A 16,210-nucleotide genomic window follows, 5' to 3' on the forward strand; every position below is an offset into this window, starting at 1 on the left:
ACAAGAGACTGTCCGCGTCGGGGGAGTGAAAATATTACTACACAATATTATATATTATATGCTATGATGTATATTTGGCGGGCATTATACGCCCGCGGTTGTGACGACGATCGCTTGGGAAATCACCGTAAATTCACGCACCCCTCCGCCGCAGCCTGCAGTTCTGTCGTCGAACCCACCCTTCTCCAGACTGATAATAATATGTATATATTTGTTTGTGTGTGTGTGTGTGTATAATACGTCATTTGGGTTAATATTTCGCGTGCCCACGTGGAGTTTATAGAAATAATAATACAGCACCGTTCCGCACTCGCGGAATTCAAAGAGATCTCTCTGAATGGCGGACTGATTTCTTTCGATCCCGCGCACCGCACGCTTGCGCTCGGATGTTCCGGAGGGATTCGCTCTCGCTCGTTATTATATTAAGAAAACTACGACGACGAGGTAAACACACACGCGACGACGTCACAATAATGGCACGTAATACAATAATATATACCTACACATACCGCGCACCACACGTTTATGTATATAGGTATGTATATTTTATTATTATATACACATCGTGTAGGTATATAGGAATCCGCGCGCGTGCAGTTGCAGCAGGTTTCTCCAGTGTTTGCTTCGTATTGTGCAACCCTCTCGAGTCGTACAAAATTTTTTTTTTCGTTTCCATTTTTTTCTTCTCACCCCCCATCAAGGTATCGAAAAATTATAATGCGTATTTTATACGCGTCGCATATAATATTATATTATTATAATAATATTATATACTCGCGCTGTCGTCGTCGTCGGGTTGCGGCGGCGTTCGCTCCGGGGCCCCACCCCCCCGAGCCGACCCTCGTTCCCCCCACCATCGCACGGTCAACGGCGGTATCAGAGAAGACCACTGCCGCCGCCGCCACTCCTCTTCAGTCAGTATTCGCACGTCGTCGTAACCGTTTGCTTTGTGTATCGAGCTCGTCTCACGAATTTCTTTCCGTCGTCGTATTTACGTGTTTTCCGCGCGCGTTTATTACCGCACGATACATCGGTTTATCGATATAATTTTTTTACGAGTGTGCAATTTTTTTTTTTTTTACGTAAAATTCGGGTTTTTTTGGTTTTCAAAATCCGGTTTTTTTTAGCGTTTCGTAAAATAATCTTCTCCGAATAAACACGGGCTTTAGTCGTGTCTGCATTATATTTAATATACCTACGGGAAAGTGAAAATTATTACCTCGTTGTCGGCATAGGCGTCCGTGCACGATAATGTTCGAACCGGTGTCGGCGGTCGGACCCCGCGCGAATTTCCAGCAGATCACTTAACGTGAAAGCGGCGATTGCGTTTAGGAAAAACACATAGGACACCCCACGACTTTGCAGGATCCGACTCCGACTCCGCTCAGCTGTCGCAGACGGTACCGAAAGCGAATACCACAACCACCATCACCACCATCCACGCACTGCAGTACATGGCGGCCGAACGACAGCAGACGTCGGCGGTCCGGCGGGCGTCCGCGGTCGGCCGGTGGGCCGTGGCCGCGGCGCTTTGTCTGGCGGTCACGGTGTATGCGTGGCACGCGCACGCAGCTTTAGAGCGCCGCGTGGCCACACTGGAGGCCACCGTAGCGGCCATGCAGCAGCAGTTATCGGCCGACTATCCGACGGCGGCCGGGGTCGCGATGGGACTCGAACAGCCGCTTAGGAACAAGCGGGACGTGACGTCCGGACAGTGTCTCTGCCCTCCAGGTAAGCACGCGTTCACCGTTTAGTTATTACCTATGTAATATATTATTATATTGTAGTAACGTCAATTATCATCGTTATTATTGTAACGACTGCAATGGCGGTTAGGTGCGTGTCCGGTATGCGACGCCGGCGCGACCTTGGCTGCTGCAGTCGTCCTGCAGTGGTTTACGATCGGTAGGTCACTTTTATTATTTAGGTACCACTTCGGTGGCGGTGTAGTGTGTCCCAAAAACTACTGCGCCGCGTGCACTGGGCAGCAGTCTCGGTGACCAGTGTACACGTCATGATTATGTTATAATCGTGGTCATTTGAGCTCATTTAGACATTTTTGGCTTAATAATCGTAAGATTCAAGCAGGTTAATTTAACTGTTATTTTAAGAAAGACGATCGCAAACTTCTTACATATTCGTTCACGATATTATATTATGTTATAAAAATATAAATGTAATTAAACATTAACCAGTAATTAACCTATACAAATGCATGATAAGAAACAAATGTTTAAGTCTGCGACTATAATACAAAAAGCTATTTTATAGACCAAAAACGGACAAACAAATAATATTATCCATGAATAATATCTATCAAACACTGTAGGGTATCTATCGGCTATTTTCTATAAGTACAACCAAATATTCATGTGTTGATCTTGATCGAAACACGTGTAAGTTGAACACTGCAGGGTAGGCCTAAAATCGGTACTTTTTCCGCAGGATCGACTCTCGACCCCATGCATCCAAACAATAGCGTTAAATTATTATTATCATTATCCGGTGGTGATTAACCGTATTATGAAATATATTATGACGCAACTCGATTGTCCACGCGTCTTTTGGACGAACATGGAAAATATGACTTGCAATTATTGTAACATGTTTTATACACAGGTATATGGTATATAGATATATGGTATACAGGTATAGGTGAGACAATAATATACTAGCGTGCATCCGCTCCTTATAACCCGTGTCGTGATAGTGATCTCGGCCGAGATTATTATTAATGTCTACTGCAGCGGCGTTGAAAATTCAAATATTAATACAGGCGGCGCTGTGTGTAAATATTCGTTTGAATTTGGTGCGTAAACGATGATTTATAGAATCGCTAGACGATTGATTGATGAGACATTTGACTACGTATACTATAATAATACACAATATAGGCATAGGCCGCCGGATTGTTGTATTTATGACATAATAATATTTTACGCTCTCTGTAATTATCGAAATCGCGTGTGATTACTATTATTTAGTATACCTATGTATTATTAACATTATCATTATATAGTGGTAGGTAGGCAACTGAAATGTCTCCCTTCACGGCCCACATACCATTGTTTGATTTTGAATTATACGTTTTTTGTTTGTTTGGTTTTAATTTCTATTTTGCGGTCGACAGTAGTTTTTTTCACTCTAGTAAATAAATGTTCGACAATAAAACACGGAATCACTAGTAAAGATAATTTAACACTGCTGCAGGGTCACTATATTAACGCTTTTTGGGCGTTGGGCGTTTTAATCTTGTTTCGTTCCGTTTTAATTAATTTTTATTCGTATATCTATTATCACGCGGAAAAATCTCATTTGTCGACCCGTCAAACAGAGCTTTCTTAATATGTAAACGCACATTTTGATATAATTTACTCACTGTTTGAATGAAACATCGTTGTAGATATTTTTAAAAGATATTTGTCATTATCGCTCTTAATGTTCAAGTATTATAGTTTATATGGTATAAAATCGTTACAATTTATGAATAATAATCGTAGAAAATTGTTTTTGTTATGTCCTCGTTTAAAGATGAAGTTCTTATATAATAGGTATTTATTAGTGTTTTTTTTACGATACGCGATTATTTAGAGATAAATTAATTGGATGCTGCGATTATTATAATAAGGAAGCCGGTGTGGTTTAGGAAATAATTTAGCCGTCCAACCAGTTTGTTATTTTTCCTAAACCTATATGTATGCAGTGTTTACATAGCAATAATAATAATCACAAGTCCTCGTGACGCGTTTAAACGTTTTCGTAAAAGCCTATACGTCCAAAAACGTAGGTAGGTAATAGGTATACCTATAAAATAAACTATATTATATTTTATTACACATTATGGTGGTTTTTACGCGGTGTTGCCCTATTGGCAATAATAGCGTATAAAATCGACGTCCCGCACACGGTTTTTCGTATAATATATATAATAATAATAATATGTGAAAAGTATAAAACGGGATGCAAATCGGGGGAAAAGGGCCCACCAGGATTTTGGCAAACGCTCTGGGCGTGCATTTTGATTAATCGTCGTCGGAGTGTACCCCCTCCGATATACCGATCCACGCTCCACTCGACCACCGACCTGTATATGTTTTATGGCCCGTGAAAGACGTATCGGACAAAATCAAAACACGACCCCGCGGGTCCGACGCCACCGCCGCCGCCACCAACACCACCACCGACGAACCCTTCGATTTTATCCCCTCAACTCCCCTACCACCCGTGACGACGCATTATGCACCGCATAACGCGTTTATTATTGAATATTATAATAAATAATAATAATATATTATATTATTGCTGGTGCAGCAGAAATCGAGAGAGACACTCCGCCATAGGTGCATGTAAAATAATAATATGGGACCTAAATAAACACACAAACGTACCTTTGATATACTCTCACGCGACCCGTATATAATTTATTATTATCATTGTTGTTATTGTTGTTGTTGTTTGTTGTGTTATGATGGAAATCGATAAAAACCGGCGGGACAAAAAATATCAAACAAAATCCACTCGTAAAAACTTTAAACGCACACCACTCGTTCGCGACAGCGATGAGAGAGAGTACCGTGCCGTTTATAACGACGGGTTGCGTACTGCATAGGCGTCATGATAGTCAGCGTGCGACGAGTTTGTCGTCAAACACACACCGCATATGGGCGCTCAAAACACACGGCTGAGAGACCATATTTTTTTTTTAATATACTCGACAATGTACACAATATTATTATTATACACCGAACCTAACCGATCCCGTACCTATAGGTTTTTTGTCGATTGGGGCGAATGTATCTTTTTGTATTATTATCAAATTTTTTTTTCTCTCATCCTCTCACTAAGCCCGTCGAACGCCCCTCGCCGTTCGAACACGCACCTATTATAAATATTCAGTACCTACCTATATAATAATAATAATACGATCGTCCTCCGCGCACCGTCGCGCATCCATGCCATCACCCCTCCTGTCATTCCTTCCGCGTTCGGGTGCCAATTATTATACAATATGAACATACGTGTTGTACACACGTACAATTTGGTCAGATTAATCCGAAGAATAGCAAACCAATTTTTATCAGCCTATAAATAACCACTGTAACACAAAAAAAAATGTCCTATAAATATTATGATATAGAAATAAAACCCGGAATCTAGCAGTAGAGTGGGCAGCGTGAATTGTTTCGATCGGTTAAAAATGATATATACCTTTAGGTTACCTATAGGTTTGTCAGCTGCATGTAGTGAATAATATTTGATTAGAACAATAGTTTTTTTATAACAATAAATAATACTTATTTACTGAAATGGCCATACCGCTTAATTCTTTTTATCTGGATTTTTTAATACTTGGTCTAACTTTAATAATCAATAAACTATACAATTTGTCTCGCTTAGATATGCTCATTGCGTGCAATGTCCGCAAAATATGCATATAATATTATACCTATTACATATTGTTATTATTACGTTATACATTATAAGTTATAACAATAATAATATGAACGTCCAGGTCCAATCATTCGTCTCCTCTGTCACCCGCCATCGCTCCTTCCGCACTGGAGTGCCAATTATTATATTTTAATAATAATATATTATATGCACGTCAAACGTCTCGAAGCGCGGGCGTGTGATTCGGAAAACCTAATATCTTAGGTAATAGGTCTAACTTATATTATTATTATAATATAGTTGCGAAATTATGTTTCATCTTAAAACGTTACGTTTCGACACGACGAGCTCGAGCGCGGTGCCCTATTGTGTATATTATTATTTATTATATAGGACGTATACTATTATATTATATTATATTGTAATATTGTATTATATTCGTATCGGCACGGCGGGCGCCACACGTTAAGTCCGATGTTATAATCTTATCGATACGCCTTTATTACAAACGGCGCCGCCACTGCCGGGAGGTGACAAAACCGCAACAGCTGGTCGCCGTCTACAGGGCTACTGTGGCCGCGGCAATCGCAGAGGGTCTGCCGACATGCGTGTCGAATCCGCAAAAATCCAACACGCAAATGGCAAATCTATACACGCATTACGCATTATAAATATTATGCAGCCAGCCCATCGGGTCAAGTTTCGCGTGTCATCCGCGTGCATTAGCTTGCCGTCGACGACGACGATTCCGGTTGTATTGTACCTATTTGTGTATTTTTTTTATATATACGCACGCGTTCGAAAAAATCGATAGCATAATATAGGATAGGTACCCGCCTAATTTATTATAATTATTATAATATTACTATAGTTATTATTTATTGTTATATAATATAATATAATAGCAATAACGTAGTTATAACAATATAAACGCGAATTACAGACTACCTACTCTATTATAGACCTAAGTTAAAATATTAAACTCAGACGCTTGTACCGTCATTGCAGGCGGAAATCTGGGGGAGGGGCAAACGCACGTGCTTATCCTCTCCTACTAATTCCCAAGCCTCCCTCAAAATATGCCGTGTTTGGCGGTGCTATTATTTTATATAGAAAGTAATATTGGAACGTTTTGTAATTATTTAAAATACTTATACATTTAATTTATGCTAATTGACGAGTTTATTGATACTCCAAACCGAAATTCCATGTCCATGGATCCCTATTCTAAATTCCTGTATGTGAAAATAATTTAAATAATCCATAATATAGATTCTATATTCTTTATGGCTGAATCGTTCTTATTTGTATTTCCTTTTATATTTTGTTAGCTTACCTAAATGGTTATTAATAGATGTTATTTTCAACATTTATAAATTATTAATGTTTCGAGTAGGTAGGACGGGCAGGTATAAAATATTATTATGTAGTAGATACATCAAATATAAGACTAAAACCTCATTATAAATGTCTATTTTACATATTTTATTAAATTATTAAATTCATTTAATTTACCAACGCTATTTCACGGTTTACAGAGAATATTTTAATTTTGAGTTAATGATCTAATCAATTTTGACTACACCTGCTTGGCTGTTTCTTATTGACAGTGCTGTTTTATTTAGAAATGTATTCTTGATGGATAAAGTTTATGGGAGTTGATGGCTCGAGGCAAATTAATTAGGCATGCTAAAGCAGTATGATCTTCTTCCTACTATATTATTCGAAAAAAAAATTGCTACTCTCTATATAAATGTTAACAGCGTCTGTTTTTGGTAAGGAAAAAATAAAAGCCCCCCTAACGTGTTTATTGTACGGCCCAATGTACGGGGTAGTTATTCACTTGGGTTCTTCCCACTGCTTAGTTGGTTAACTCTGACAGTCTGACGTGAGTGTAATACAATTAACGAGGCAATTTAAAACGTTCTTTAGAAATTATTATAATTTGCCATTTGGTTTTTGTCTTAGTTTTTATTATACTGTCTACAACTGCATCATCATATGACCCTATTATTGCTTTTTTTATAATAGGTTCACTCAAATTAGTAATAATATAAATTTTTTGGTTTTGGTAATTTTTAACTTCATAAATGTTGGCATTGAACTAGAATAATAAATGGCCTGTTTGGAAGTCAATAAATCTATATATAAGCCTATGGTCTTAACTTTAAACCAGATATAAAATATAAATTATGTTGGTATAGGTATGTGTTGTTCATAAATAATTGCGTTACACACTTACACAACAATAGTTTCCGTCTTAGTAGGTACTAGGTTTGAATTATTGCTGTAGCACAATATGGCAAAGTTGACTAAGTAAAATGTTTTGATTCATTTATCAGTTGAAATTAATCTTTAAAGTTTTTTTTTGTAAATAATAATTTACTACCGTATACTATTATATGATACTTTATATTTTTGTTTATCTTGTATGGAGATATTTACGAGTTTAGTAGGTAGGTAATAATTAATTTTATGATAATTTTGTAGAATAATTTTTTATGATTCTATACTAATATGAGTAATATGTGTCTAACTATAATATAGGTAGTTGATTATTATTAAATAGTTTTAATACCAGTTGCTAAACAAAATCATGTGCTTATTATTATTTTAAACTTTGATTAACTAAATTAGATTTGTACAGCTTTATTTTAACAATTGAAAATACTTAACATTTTTATTTAATTTTAAATAATAAATACCTACCCTTTTAAATAATATATGCCTAACTACATTTCTTGTATATTCTGAGTATTTTTTTATGATAAAGTATGAAAATATGCAATATTTATCAACACATATTTCCTTTTTAAAATGTAAAATAAAAACTGATGGAATTTTCGTCATATTCGTACCGTATTTATAATATTTTTCAATACATTATATGATTGTCAATGGAAATGATGATGTTCTTAGTAGGATTTTCTGAGGCTTATTATCTGTTTGCCTATTTTCTCATATACATTTTGATTTATTACTTAGTATTTAAAGGCGTGTGAAAAAAATTATCATAATATATGAATCGGTACCTACGATTTACGTAGAATGTAGAAATGATTTTGAAAATTGAAGTTCTTCAATCTTCATTCATACATGCGTCATTCGATGGTGTGATACCAAGTTAATACTTTAAATAAGCTAAAATGTCTGTTTACAATATCCATAGGTAATAGTATAATAATAATATAATATATTCGTTTAAAATAAGCTATCGATAAGTATATATTTTACTTATTTCAAGTATTTTATTTGACACAAAACAGACTTTAAATTGTAATTACTCGCTGGCTTCTCTCTGAGGGGGAACCTTAATGTAGATATTTTATTTTAAAAGTAGGTATAATAAATTGTACACCGGTTTTATAAAAAATGTATTACACACATTTGATACATTTAAGAAATTAGCAATTAAGCGACAATTTTGTCTAGGTTTTATTTATTTTCTACAAACCTGCAGTTATAATATATACCTATACATTGCACATTTAATACTTACTATAAATTACAAGATGCATTATATGTGCAACAGTGATTCTACAATTAATAAATTATAAATAGCAATCGTGTAGTGGCGAACTGGTACAAGAAACATGTTAATAATATATGTATAAGTGAATAATGTAGTGATGTACGTTTTGTGACACGCTTAAATAATGAAAATCCTCGGAAAACGGCTAACGCGTATGTTCGGGTCGAAAGTGTTGGGGCTTGCTAACAGACTGTATAAGACTGGTTTCGCTTGAATGTTGGACGCCCCTAAAATAATTAATACTCACTCGCGGACGGCGAGGTGAAAACGGTTTTGATCGCGAAACAAATGGCGGCGCGACGGCCTTACACGTCTATAGTGTACCCGCCGGACGGCGACAGGAAAACGGTTTGATCGAGACAATCGTTGAGAATCGGACAGCGCAGCGGCGGCAATATTGGAGAAACCGCAGCGTTTTTTGAATTAGGTATCGAAACAACCAAAAATAAACGGGTAGCGCCTAACTGCGGCGAGTTTGCCCTGCAATCAACCGCGGATCAAGTTCAAGTAACAACGCGCAACATGCAGCGTTTCGCGTGCGAATTTAAACCGCTATGTGTGGCGCCTGCCTGAATAGTCGGTGATGACTGAACATCGTTTTTCTTTACGGCTGACCAATCGAATATCACGGATTCATGGTTAGCTTATCACGACTCGCGGATATAGATATATCGATATTCGATATATGGGTAAACGCTGTAACCACACTTCGTCACGTCGATTGAGTTCACATATTATACAGATAAAGGCGCATTTACAGCTACGTCGTGTGTCGTGTCGTGTCGATCAAATCGCGCTGTGGTATCATGTAATAACCAAGTTTCAACCGTGTATACTATAAGAATTGACTACACAGCTCAACTTTGAACCAATTTGGTTACCAGTTGTAACTGTATAGTTACCACGCCCTCGCACGACACGACACACGGCGTAGCTGTGAATCTGGTTTAATATATTATATTTATATCTATAAATTGAGTTGGAATATTTTAACTTAACGATAAACCGTGGTATCAACTACCAATTGGACGATAACACGAATTGATCAATCAGAGAGTATATCGTTTCATATATTATGGTCAATATGAAATACGTAAAGACTGAAGCTACAGTAGCAGTTGCTAAGCCGGGTTCAAAGCTGTATCGTCTATCGTGTGGCATTTATCGTGTTTTGATTGGCTGTTGTAATCATGGTATCATTCACTATGTCTATAACCATGAATTACCGGGAAATTTTCAGAATTAGACCGAACTCAACTTTTGTACACGACACGACAAATTACGTATGTGGAGAACCCGAGCCTTACTGTATAAAGTAACCACGTGGAAAAGTAAAATCAATGCAAGTCCGAAGCATAATTGTAACATCGCCAAAGTAACATACCAGGTAAAACCTAATATCAACCACATGATTCATGTCCATATGGCGTATGCACAATCAAGTATGTAAATTGACTATACATATGGACATCAGTCAATTAAGATGTCTGCATAAATCTAAGGGAAAAGGTGAAATATGCAATGGAAACCCGGCTTAAAAAGTCGATTAGTAGTTTGGAAAAACTGTGGCTGCAGATATTTTTCTTCCGCCCGCCGTGCCATGCCATCTGATTTCCAATGATCATATCTCGATCAAACCGTTCCCGTGAGTGCGTAAAGTGTAACCACGATATTTTTCGTAATCGGTCAGTCAGTGTTAAGAAAACGCTTGCCTGCATGCCTGATTGTTTCTCCTCGTCCGTCGTCGTCAAGCAGTCATCCGTTTGTCCATCAATCGATCGACGTCCGCGTTTGCGTTTTATAGTGCGGTGCACGGCACAATGAAGTCTTGTGCCTGCGTATGTTTGTGAGCCTATCTTTGTTTTCAGTTGGACGAAAAAACTCAGGCAACCCCGAACATTACGAGCCGATGCAGGAGACGTGTCAGGGTACGACGCAAATTCATTTATTGGAATACGGGACAAGCCCAATCCAATAATCATAATAATATTATTATTATTATTAGGTATATACAAATATACAATAATCTAAAAACTTAACTATACACAATATTAGTAAAATATTAAAATCAGTTACACATAATATTATCCGACTGTCGTGTCATCTGTATTATTCACAATAGTCTCTTAAAGTGGCCATCACACGATTCAATGACTGTTGTTGGTATTCATTTCATTTACATATTAATATTATAATTTGATGTGTATACCTTTAATACTTTTAATAATGTCCATTTAATATACAATTATTATTAGGTATATTGTTCTAGCGTGTTGTAGTCTTACGTATATTAATATGAGTTGTACGAGTTATATAACTGAATAAGTAAGTAATAATAATATTAATAATGCAGTTGAAAGTATAATAGTATGCGTTTATAATACCACATTAAACGAAAAATCACTTGAGAACGTGAACTACATCAAACGCTTTATATCATATGTTTTTCGGTTCCACTATACGTATAATACCTACCTATTAAAGGTACAAGGTACTAGCTAAGTACTCAGCAATGTATTTTCGACCCTGGTTCTAATTTTTTTCACCACGGCCTGCATAATATAATTATATTATAATAGCAATAAAAATGTATTTGAAAAACAATATCAACAAAGAACAAGTAAATATAATAAAGTCATATTATTTACTTCATTTCAATAAAAGCCATACAATCAACACATATAAAGCATAGAAGTATAATAACTAAATACCCCCCCCCCCCCACATTAAAATATGTCTTGGATATAGGTGTAAAACTTATCGATATAGTTGAACTGGCAATGTTATTGGATCACGCACAAACTGAAGAAATGATATTAATCCTGACGTCCAATCTTAAAATTAAAACGAAATACACACCCGAAGATATAGAAGATATATCCGAAGATAGTATAATATACGACTAAGATGAAATCGACACAATTTCGCTTCACTTATTCACTGTCATTATAATAATATCTACATTCTACATGTACTGCAGCGCAGTTCAGATTCATGTCCGGGAGCATAAAAGACAAATATGAGGTAAATCACACTCCATGATGGTGAAATGGATACGAAAAACCACATCCCAGTATAACATATATTTTTAGCGGCTACTCGACACGTTTCGTATCATTGTAAATATATGTTTGTGTGGATATATTGCCGTTCAGTCGCTGCTGCGTATGGATGACAGATATATTATAGACACACGGAATAGTAGTTTTGAGCACAATTTGTGTAAAACACTTATGTGTGTAATTTTTTTATCGCTCGGATGCGACACTCGATACAAACGGACACTTCAGAAATAATCGTCAACCCTCCTTGAAATAACATGTACCTGTATGTAAGTAGGTATATGACACAATCGACGATCATCGCCAACACGTTTTTCAACGACAGTCGCACTACATCGCGCCCAAGTGGCTACACCTCACCTAGGTATAGGTTGCAGACTTTGAAGATTTTTTTCTCCTACAATGGTGATTTGGAGGTTAATGTATTCTTTCCCACACTTCTTTCTTACACTTCTTTCTTACACTTTCTTAACTCTGCGTATTTTTTTACCACAGCTATACAAAGTTCATTAGTGTACGAGATTGGGCTAAGAATAGGAAAGTGTAAAAAGAAAATCGATGTTGTTGTTTCTGTATAATATCCTGTAAATGGGATTTTGATGTTTTATTTTATTTTTTTGTCTTTTCCAGTTCATAAAAGATCCCTATTTAATACAAATATATAATTTTCTTTTTCTTCCAATTAAAAATAATTTAAGATTCCGTCTATAGTCGCGTCTTAATTTTTTATTGTAATTAATTATTATTTTCATATTTATTGTGTTTTACCGAATGTTTCAACATCCCTTGATTTATACAGAAATCAGCAGTTATTGTCAGTGGTTTAACCCCCCTCCCTTCTTTAAGGGACGTATACACACGGGAATCGACCCATCAAAATCGTTTTGCGTGTGCGGGGAGGGGGATTCAAAATGGACGAAAATTAATAGTTCTAAGAGATTCAATCACTATCTAATATTCAGTGCTATGTTGTCGCATGCGGCAGCCTCTTCTCCAGTTCCAAATCAAACACTATTTGTGAAGAGAAGGGGAGAAGGGAGAAATTATTGTAATTGTAGCACTGATTACCTGTATCCGGGATATGGTTCACAACTGCTCATCCGTTCCCATGGCTTGAATATAATATATACACAGTGTTTCGTCCCTGCGCCACGACGACGGCGGCTTTTCGTTATATTATTTATATTCTATATTTCTGTTACAAAATAAATAAATAAAAATAACCATTATGAAAACATATAAAAGAGGGTTATAACTAGTAATAACTACCCTTGTGTAGCCAGGAAAAGGTTTATAAAATCATAAACTGAAGCGAGGTCAATTTTTTATGTCTTTTATTTTCCTTGAAATTGAAATGGATACTTACAATACTATTGCACTTTATAGGTACACAAGGATTGAGCGTGTAGACTTTATATGCCATGGTGTGCTGATTATTTTCATAATAGAAACGGAAAAATATATTTTGCTGTAAAATTGTTTGGGAATTAAAATTAGCTGTCAACACACAGCAATATATCGTATAAAAATGTGTTTAAAAGATAAATTGTAAACCTTAAATATATACAACATATTTGATGAAAGATTGGGGAAAAATATCACGAAAACTTATATAAGAGTTAATTATGGAAGCTGAACTGAGTATATTATACGAAATCATCATTAATTCATTAGGCTTATTTTAGTTCCATGTTAGCCTTCGAGACCATCGGTGTTAGATTTATTGGTTGACTAGTTAATTGTGTAGCGCGTTGTGAGAAAGTACTCTCCATTGGCCACAATCCAATACATGTGTGAATAACGGTAGCAATTGTAATTTAGGGATTTGAAACTTTATATTGGTTAAATGTAATTTTAGATGCGTTTGAAAATTGTCAAAAATTACTTGGAAAACGTAGCGCCCGATGCTGGAAAAATATTTCCCATTTAGAGCTAGCCTTTTTCTCTTCGGTGAAACCGTTTAGATACAAATGATTTATCGTCACTAATAAGTCGTAAACAACGAAATAGGGCTAAATCACCAAAGTTGCTATAGTTTTCACTCGGCTTAATATAAATATCTCTTTCTCTGAGAAAACAGGGTATTTAATTATTATACTAATATACTACCTACTCAAAATACCATTTTTAAGGCTGACACTACACATTTATAACTATGAAAGTAAGATTGTTCAGACATTTTAGTTTTAATATTCAACGAGTGTTTTTAAAAATAGAAAACAAATTTATTGTTCGAGCAACATACTATTTTCTCGTTAAAATAATTTGTTTTAAAAAATTGTATTTACACACTTGCGGGAGGTTACGTTTCGTGAATACGCTTATAATAGGACCCTATGTATTAGAATGTTTAATAAATACAGCGTCAACATGCGAACTTGAACTCATAATTTCTCTTTAAGACTCGACTCTTTCAAATAGAACCCTCCCCTCCAGTTTAGAGACTCGTTGATTTATTACCGTGATCCGGTGAAACCGTGGAGTGCAACTTAATAAGGGTAAATAACCCTGGCGCGTACAAAAGGACTAGCTATGCGACGTCACGATCACACGACTGAAACAGCAACACGCAGCCCTTCATCGTTGATGAAGACAACAACGTAAATGCCGTTGTTCTGGTCAAACGATTTACATTTTAATTTAATTTTGTACGGTTTCCGATTATCATCAGGCAACATATTAAGTCATATTATACAAAGGTGAAAATCCTATATTATCATCTTAAATTTTTATAAATTAAAATGGGTTCTACACTACTAAATTTATTTTAAAACTAAGTGTAGCTAACATTAAATATTTTTCTTTGTTTTTCCTATCCGAAGAATTTATTTAAATTGTTATATGTAGGTACTTGATTTTATTTTGATTACACATAGATAAGTTTTTTATTTTATTTTTTGTATTTTAACAGTTCTTACTTGTAATATTTATTCAATACCTAGTAATCACGCAATGAATAATTTATTATGTATTATTCATAATACATGGTTGAAGTTCAGCGTTATTTTTATATGAAGTATGAATTCAATCGTTTAATTTGATTTTTGATTCTATTGTATCCAACAAAAAATATGGATGTATGCGCGTCAATATTCTCCATGAATTTGTTATATAATAATTGACCAGATAAATTATTGATTCAGTAAAATTACACTAAGTACCTAAAATGAGTTGTTAAAATTAAGTATAGGTAATATTATATCATATTTTTATATTGATGTGTTTTTTATCTCGTATTTATAAAATAGTTTTATTTAAATTACATACATTATAATATAATATTATTTTATTTTAATTGTATACATTTTTTATAAAGGAAAACCTATTATGGTTAGAAAATTACAATAAATAATTTTCAAATATAAAATACATTTGCTTAACAAGTATAATTATGTTTTTCCAACACTACCAAGTACTACGGAAAATTAATTAATTTAATTGGAACGGAAGCTTGGTTTTTTGCGGGACAAAAAAGTATACCTACTTTACTTTTCCGTTTGGTTAAAAGTATCATTGGAAGCATTGCTATTGAAGTTGTTCAAAACTCTGTACCCCTACATAATTACTTATTTCTAATGTTTTTTTTTTTTAAGAGCCAACCTTAAAACTAATTTAACATAGGTATTAACTGACAAAGTTAAAGATTTTTCAAATAATGCAAGAACTTATTTGTGTAGTTAAATCGTATTTCCTCATAATAGTTTGTTTTTATATGTAGGTAACAATAAATTGATTTGAAGTGTATTTATTTCGAAATATTCCCAAATTAAACACGTTAAGTAAATTACTTAAGTAAATATTATTAAATGCATTTTATAATGATTCTTTTGAATAAAATCCAGTTTAAAAAAAGGTGGGTAAGTGGATTTCGCTCTGCTGTGTACAGTAGGTTACAAGTGGGTCACTGTATAATGGATGGTATTAAATTTGAATTCTATGATATAATATCATTGAATAAGAAAAACGATTCTGAGCGGAGAAGGTATGTCAGTCTAGGTATAAGACATAATATTATATTATAGTCTATAGTATTTAAAAAAAATTGACCTATAATAGGTACCTATAATATAAATTCCAAATTAATCATATCATAATATCTATTAGGTACTTATAACGCTTTATACATCAACAAAAAACCGTGCTACTATCATAGATATATAATAGTATACTTTAGAAGTTTCAAGTACCCACGAATAATATTATACAATCACAACAAATAACTAAA

The 16,210-nt window shown here is 35.0% G+C and overlaps 1 protein-coding gene across 15 annotated transcripts in view; it reads left to right on the plus strand.

Moving 5' to 3' along the window:
• The first annotated feature begins 896 nt into the window (after nucleotides 1-896).
• LOC100168086 (collagen alpha chain CG42342) overlaps nucleotides 897-16,210 on the plus strand; it is a 123,463-nt gene continuing 108,149 nt past the window's right edge. For 13 of the 15 annotated variants that reach the window (XM_029490833.1, XM_029490835.1, XM_029490841.1 and 10 more), the window contains exon 1: nucleotides 898-1,731. In XM_029490833.1, coding sequence (XP_029346693.1) covers nucleotides 1,455-1,731 — 277 coding nt within the window. In that variant the 5' untranslated portion in view covers nucleotides 898-1,454. Of the gene's footprint in view, nucleotides 1,732-16,210 lie in introns of all 15 variants that reach the window. The other 2 variants (XM_029490845.1, XM_029490837.1) reach the window with 1 other exon arrangement.

This window comes from Acyrthosiphon pisum, chromosome A2 (genome assembly GCF_005508785.2).
Source record: "Acyrthosiphon pisum isolate AL4f chromosome A2, pea_aphid_22Mar2018_4r6ur, whole genome shotgun sequence".
Lineage (NCBI taxonomy): Eukaryota > Metazoa > Arthropoda > Insecta > Hemiptera > Aphididae > Acyrthosiphon > Acyrthosiphon pisum.